Genomic DNA, 7,174 nt, shown 5'->3' with positions numbered 1-7,174 from the left:
TATTCAAATTTACTTGTCCACTATACTAAAAATAGATATGTATTTTTACTTGTCTAGTTTGGAAAACCAGTGGATAATTTACCATTTTATACCTATTTTACCCTTCTTATTAAATATTACTTATTTTCAAACATAAAATAAATAAGAATGATATAGTAAAATTATCATATTATTTATTATGAGTGTGTCAAGTCAACAGAGCACAAGTAAACTTAGACGGAAGGAGTACATTTAAGTTCGAGATAGTGAATGTACATTAAATCAACTCATTTTTCGTTTGCTCCGCCAATCTACACTTTATTGTCACGCAAAAGTCGCAAGCTATTGTCTTCTCACATCATTCTGCCGTTTACGTACTTGGAAAACCATGTTGAATGCATGCCTCGGTCCTCTACGCCGTGCTTCCAATTCAGTAATTTGCATGTACCCCTTTCATCACATGCACTTTTTTTATAAGCTAAGTTGGAAACCTGACAATATCTCAGTATCTTCGTTTGGTGTTTGAGCCTCTTCATCGATCATTCATGTGTCACTTCGTATCAGTCCCATTATTTGACGTCACTAAAGATCTCCATGCGGTCAGTCTTAGAAAATATTGTGTTTACCATAAAAACGGATAACAATTAAATTTATATGTGATTTTAAAGACACGTGATTTTACTTGGCACAAACTGAATAAATATAAAAATTAATATTAAAATTAACTGTAAAGAAAAATAAAAGCAAACCAAATGAGATGTGCAGCTTTGACCCTCGAGCTGAGTTACCCTCGAACCGAATGAAATAGCAAATGAGATATGAGCAGAGTAAGAGAGTATTGAGAACCTAAAGAAAAGAATAGTAAATTGCTTTTTATTGTGCGAATATACGCCCTTTACCAATTATTAGACCCATTTTATATAGTAGGGGAGTCCTACTTATGATACAATTCTAAATACAGTAAGAAATTACATGATTGGCTAATTAATCTCTCCTTGATTTGTGCCGTGATTTTCGCCGAGATTCCCCCCTTATTGCGGCTATAACACCTTTTTTGTTTCTTGGCTCGATCTTGATCCTGACCTATCTCGATCTTGGCCGATCTCGATCTTGATCGGTCTCTGGGTCTTCGAGCTCGATCTTGGCCGACCTCGATCTTGATCGGTCTCTGGGTCTCGAGCTCGATAACATATACTTCGCACCATTGCTCGATATTACAATGATGAACTTCGGACCATCATGTTCCAATCTCGATTAATTATACGGAGGGCAAAAATTGATTTTGACCGTATACACAGTGATATGTTAAAAAACTACTCCCCTTTCAATTTAGATAAGATAGTTTGACTCGGCAAAAAGTTTAAGAGAAAAAAAGAAACTTGTGGTCTTAAAAGCTTAAGGTTTAAAAGCTTTGTGGGTCATGACATTTATGTGGTTATAAAAGCTTCTCACTAAGGGTAAAATGGGTAAAATAAAGAGTTTAAAGTTAAAAATTATTTTCAAATATAGAAATGTGTCATCCTTTTTTGAACGGGTTGATAAGAAAAGTGTGTCATCTAAATTGAAACAGGGGGAGTAGTATATGCTGCGGATTCTGACTTGAGAACGCGAGCTTTCTCCGTTTAATTTTTATGATATTGTTTGATTAGATACAAAGTTTTTTAAAATATATAATTACCTTTAAAATTTATAATTTTAATTATGTCATGATATTTATATAGCTATAAAATTATATCAATAAATATAAATATAAAGTTAAGAGTTGAAAATATACCATCCTTGTTAGAATAAGCTAATAAAAAACAGTTGAGTCGAAAGATTATTAACTTTTACAAAACTTGTTTTCCCACACATAAGGTACAAAACGGAAACTATGGTCTTGTGGCTCCGCAAAGCCCACGTTGAATCTGCAATGGGAAAAATCTTCCTCACTGCGTACACAAGCCAATAAAACACAGAATATGTGCAAAATGCTTTATTTAACTGTACTGAACTTGATTTTCTTTCACTTGATGTATAAAATAAAATTCTAAGAAAAGCAAAATATCTATAATAACTTCTAACTAATATTTGTACTTCAGAAAACATAGAGGAGTAACATCATATATCGTTCTTAAAACGTAAAATATAATCCCCGTTTAAACTCATGTGACTGGACACGAAATTTAAGAAAATAGAGAAAATTTTTGAACTTGTGGTGTAAAATGAGGCACGTATATTTTGTGTGGTTAAAAATTATTGCATAAAAGTAAATTTTTTCCAAATATGGAAAAAAGTCATTCTTTTTGGCACGGACTAAATATGAAATAGGTTCACATAAATTAAAATGGAGGGAGTAATACTTCTTTCAATTTACTTGGTACTTTTGCTAAAATAGTTGTTCCAATAAATACTTATCACTTTAGGAAAAAAATTAATTCTTTTTAAATATTTTCTTTGTTGCTCTAATAAATGTTTGGTGAAACACATAAATAACTTATTTAAGTTGTCCTTAACGATCAAACAAACACCTTAACTAACCTTTCTACCATTTTAATACTTCAAGTAGCTGTCTAATGTATCAAGTAAATACCCGGCCTAGTCACCCATTTCCCGTATGATACACAGACTGAAACGCACGTTGCCTACCAAGTAAATTTTTTTTTTTTTAGAATTAATTTGAATTGGCCCCAAAATTCCAACATCTTCTTCTAACAATTACAGAATCAGTTGGCCATTATCGCCGCCTTCGCCACCACCATGGCTGTCAAACCCACATTAGCAAAACAAAATTTTCCATCAGATTAAAGCCAATCATTAACCAAAAAATTGTTATACTCAAAACTCATGAAATCTCAGCAGAATTACTTCATCCATCCATGTTAGAAACAATTGAAACCCGATTGCTTGAATCAAGTAATCAACTGGACACCAATTCAAGAAAAATTTACCCAAAAATTTAGAATACTCCAAAAAGAATAATAATTGAAAACAAATTCTGAATCAATGAAATAAGAGAGAGAGAAGACTCAAGACGAAAAGGTAGAGAGATAGAGGTCGCCGGAGCTGCCGAGCTTCGTCAATATTAACATGGATGAGCTCTCAAATGTAACACACGGAGATGAAGAGAGAGAAAGTAGGTTTCCGAAAAGGACCTTTTCCGACGAGGTCCTTGGTTGATTTTAGAGTTAAATTTTGAAAAGAGATGGTTTTGGGACGAGGGGTGAGAAGAGGTCCTGTTGGGACGAGGCGGGGGGGGGGGGGGGGGGGTAGAAGGAAGAAGATGAATGGGAGGGAGGGGTAGTCTCACGTTAGGTTAATTAGTAAAATTTTTTTATTTTTTATTTTGCTTTAAATGTGTTTTTTTTGTTAATTACATTTGTCAAATTTTTATTATAATTTATAGGTGTCATTTTCTAATCGGTTAATTTGACAAGTCGAATGGTCTATTGGACTCGGTTGTTGAGGAGGCTTATTTTTTACGGGCTATAAGTGTCAAAATATAAAATGGTCGGTTGAGGTTGAGGTGCTTGTCTGATCGTTCAGAACAACTTAGAGGGGTCGTTTATATATTTCGCCTAAATATTTTAGAAATAGGTATTATGATTGAGAAATCAAAGAATAAAAACACAATTAATTCAAGTAACTCTTATACTAATGTTCTTAAAGGGAGTGCAAAAGGCTAAAATGACAATTAAATGGGATGTGAGGGAGTACATATAGCAAGGATACCGAACATAAAAACTAATCAAACTCACTTCAATTTATGAATTATGCTAATTCTAGAGTTAAATTAACTAAAATTAATGCATCCATCGAGTTCTGGCCAGGTTTTTATTGCTCTCCTATATATGAGCTGTTCATTGGAGTGAAACCTGCACTCTATAAATTGGTTCCCCAACAGACAATCTCCCACCATTATTGAGAAGGCGACTGACATCAAGTTCACATTTATGGCTTCTAATTACTATTTTTTTCACACTCTCACTACTCTACTCATTTCTCCATTAGTTCTTGGCACACTCTGTGTCATTTTCCCCTTCTTTTGCATCTTTAGGATCGTTCTTTTTCTGTATAGGCTTGTGGTAAGTGAGAACATGAAAGGAAAAGTTGTTCTCATCACTGGAGCTTCATCAGGAATTGGGGAGGTTCGTCGTCCTATTAGTTTTCCTTTCTTTCTTCCCTTTTTTAAGTTTAAAAAATCCCATTAGACATAACCTTTACATGCATGGTGTTTTATATGTTGGGAAGTTTGTAATATGGAAGTGGTTTTTAAGGGAAAAAAAACATTTCTGTTGTGAAAAGGTTCCGAATTTTTGAAAAAATATGTTTTATAGTAAACAAGAATGTTGTTCCTTATCCGAGATGTGTCAGTTGACACTCCTTCGCCGAAATATGTCATTATCTAGATTACTAAATTCTTTTTATTGCATATATACTAAAATTCCCTTGATTTTTTCAGTGTATTTACTATTTTAATTATTTTTTATGTATATATACTATATATTAAACTTAATTCATATTTTTTCTTCTTCCTTCTTTCTGTATCAATTTTTGAAAACTATATTTGTGTATTAATAGGAATTGGCTTATGAATATGCAAGAAGAGGTTCTTCAATAGTAATAGTGGCAAGAAGGGAGGAGCAGCTTCAAAAAGTAGCGGAGAAGGCAATGTGCTTAGGGTCTCCGGATGTGCTTTCTATAAGAGCTGATGTATCCAATGTTGACGACTGCAAGCGACTTGTTGATCAAACTGTCAATCATTTCGGTCGTTGTAATTAGCTATTCTGATTTCCAATTTATTACCATTTATTAAGCTTATTGATCTTGGTACATAGATTTACATGTTATCGTAGGTCAAATAGTGTAAAATTACTTACACTATCATTTCACATGACATAAACTCTAGTATTAAAATAAGAAGGGGAGATAATTAAAGTAGACTAATAGAGTAAAATTCTTGACATTGTAAGTTAAATCCGAATAGGATGAGTATAGTCTTATGATATTTTCTATTCCCATAATTAACTAAGTACTCACGGTAAAAGAGGTTGATAATTACATGCATGCAGTGGATCATCTCGTCAACAATGCTGGAATCACCTCTTTGTGCTCTATAAATGATGTGACGGACATTACGAAGTTTACATCTGTTATGGTAATGTTTACGTAGGCATCATTTCAAAATTAATATATAGTACTATAAATAAAAAGGTAGAACTATTTCCTTGAAGGTTTTTGAAAATAAATAAAGTAGAACTAATTTTCGTTACTATTTTTTTGCCTATTGCATGATATGGTTTGGGATAAAAGGATATCAACTTCTGGGGATCTGTTTACCCAACTTACTTTGCAATTCCTCATCTGAAGAAGACAAGAGGGAAGGTGTTTGTCAATTCTTCATCCGTGGCAATTTTGCACCCGCCATCTTTAAGCTTCTATACTGTAAGAAACTACTTTTAGTTTTATTTATACCCCTTAATTAATTAATTCTTCTCTTTAATTATATTGTTGTTATGTTAATTAATTGTATTGGTTTTGCAGGCGAGTAAAGCTGCATTAATAGGCTTTTACGAGACCATGAGACTTGAATTGGCTCCGGAAATCTCAATTACCATTGCAACGTTAGGATTTACTGATTCGGAAATAACACGAGGAAAGCACCTAAAAGATGGGGTCTTGCAAGTTGAATCAGAATTAGCTAATGTAAGATAACCAACCATTAATTTCACTGTTTATTTTCTCAATTTATATGGCGGTTTAGTTGGTTAACAACTTGAAGGATGGGCTTACAAGTTTCAATCCCTGTTATTTATAAGCCTACTATCTAGTACATGCACAACTCTGTCTAAATAATTTAGGTAAACTGACCACCAAAAGTTTCAAATTTTCCTTCCAGATTCTTAATTTACTAATGCACTGACATCTGATTATTAATTTTCCCCCAGTCTAACACTTCTATGTTACTTAAAGTTATAAACATTAACACTATAAAAGAATTTTTATGCAAGCAGTAAATTTTTAAGTTTATTACTAATCAGTGTTCAAATCGTATCTCCTCGTTTATTTTTATTTGCAGAATGTTGTTGTTCTCCCAGTTATCAGTTCTAGTGACTGTGCAAAATCAATTGTAAGTGCAATATGCCGGAAAAAGAGATATATTACAGAGCCAAAATATTTTTGGGTGCTGTTTTTCGCGAAAACTGTGTGCCCTCGAGCGTTTGAATGGTTTAATCGTACATTTATGTCGAAGTTGTGTACCGGTGCTTTACAATCACAAGCCAAGAAAGCATAAAGAAGTGGAAAAAGAGGAGTGGATATCTAACTGATGTTATTGCTCTTATTATGTTAAGTAGCTGGGTTAGCTTGCGACTATATTTATGTTACTGTAAACTTTTCTACGAAGATTTTACTCTTTTTATCATGATCAAAAGTGAACCCTTTGTTTACCCTTAAAATTGAATAACAATTAAATTTATAATGTGGCTCTAAGGATATGTGATTTCACTTAATACCAATTGATAAATATGAGGATTAATAATAGAAATGAACTATAAAGTAAAGCAAACCGGTGTGAGAAATGAACTCAGCCCTCGATATTGATACCCTCGAACTGGTTGATGCTAGAACAATTAAAATATAACAAGCTGATAAACAATAGTATAAACGAGAAAGAGAATTATATTACTTTGATCTCAGTGAACCGTGCTCTACAAATGATTAGAACCCCCCTTTATATAGTAGAGGAATCCCACTTATGGTGTGATTCTAATTACTGAAGAAAATCCCATGATTAGCTAATTAACCGTTTCTGATTTGATCCGTTCCGAGATTCGCCATGATCCTCGACCATTCACTGAGATTTATGCCATGATCATCGACCAGTCACGGATATCTCGCCTTTCCGTTATTATGCTACCTTCGATCTTGCTTGATGTCTGTCTCATTTGGCTTCGATCGCTACTAGCCTCGATCTCGATAGGTACCTTGGTTCTGAACTCGGTACCTTGTCCTCGTGACTTAGTCTGTTCCGTTACGAGGCCATCCTTCGATGCAGTCTCCCGGTCTCGGTCAAATAGTAAAATCGGGTGGGCCCGGTTTTAACCGTATACAGATAGTCCCCTCGTTATTTTGGAGTGTAATGACAAGAAACGAATTGAGCCTTCGATATTTCTACCTCTACCTGTCATGACGTCATCCTCGTGATGTAAGCGAC

General features: G+C 33.9%; 1 protein-coding gene across 3 annotated transcripts; it reads left to right on the top strand.

Annotated features, from left to right (window-relative positions):
• Positions 1-3,678: 3,678 nt before the first annotated feature.
• On the top strand, positions 3,679-6,382 carry LOC107812296 (11-beta-hydroxysteroid dehydrogenase A-like). Of its 3 annotated transcripts, none has more exons than XM_075230869.1 (6): positions 3,679-4,106; positions 4,540-4,726; positions 5,031-5,116; positions 5,272-5,403; positions 5,503-5,664; positions 6,038-6,382. In XM_075230869.1, the coding sequence occupies exons 1-6, from the start codon at positions 3,912-3,914 to the stop codon at positions 6,251-6,253; spliced, it is 978 nt and encodes a 325-aa protein (XP_075086970.1). In that variant the 5' UTR covers positions 3,679-3,911; the 3' UTR covers positions 6,254-6,382. The 3 variants fall into 3 exon arrangements, with proteins under 3 accessions (XP_075086970.1, XP_075086969.1, XP_075086971.1); XM_075230868.1 differs by having other exon boundaries at positions 3,686-4,106; positions 4,540-4,732; XM_075230870.1 differs by having other exon boundaries at positions 3,689-4,106; positions 4,540-4,732; positions 6,057-6,231.
• The last annotated feature ends 792 nt before the right edge of the window (positions 6,383-7,174 follow it).

This window comes from Nicotiana tabacum, chromosome 15 (assembly GCF_000715075.1).
Source record: "Nicotiana tabacum cultivar K326 chromosome 15, ASM71507v2, whole genome shotgun sequence".
NCBI classification, from domain to species: domain Eukaryota; kingdom Viridiplantae; phylum Streptophyta; class Magnoliopsida; order Solanales; family Solanaceae; genus Nicotiana; species Nicotiana tabacum.
The sequence above is the reverse complement of the archived record's forward strand: the minus strand, read 5'-3'. Positions and strand labels throughout refer to the sequence as shown.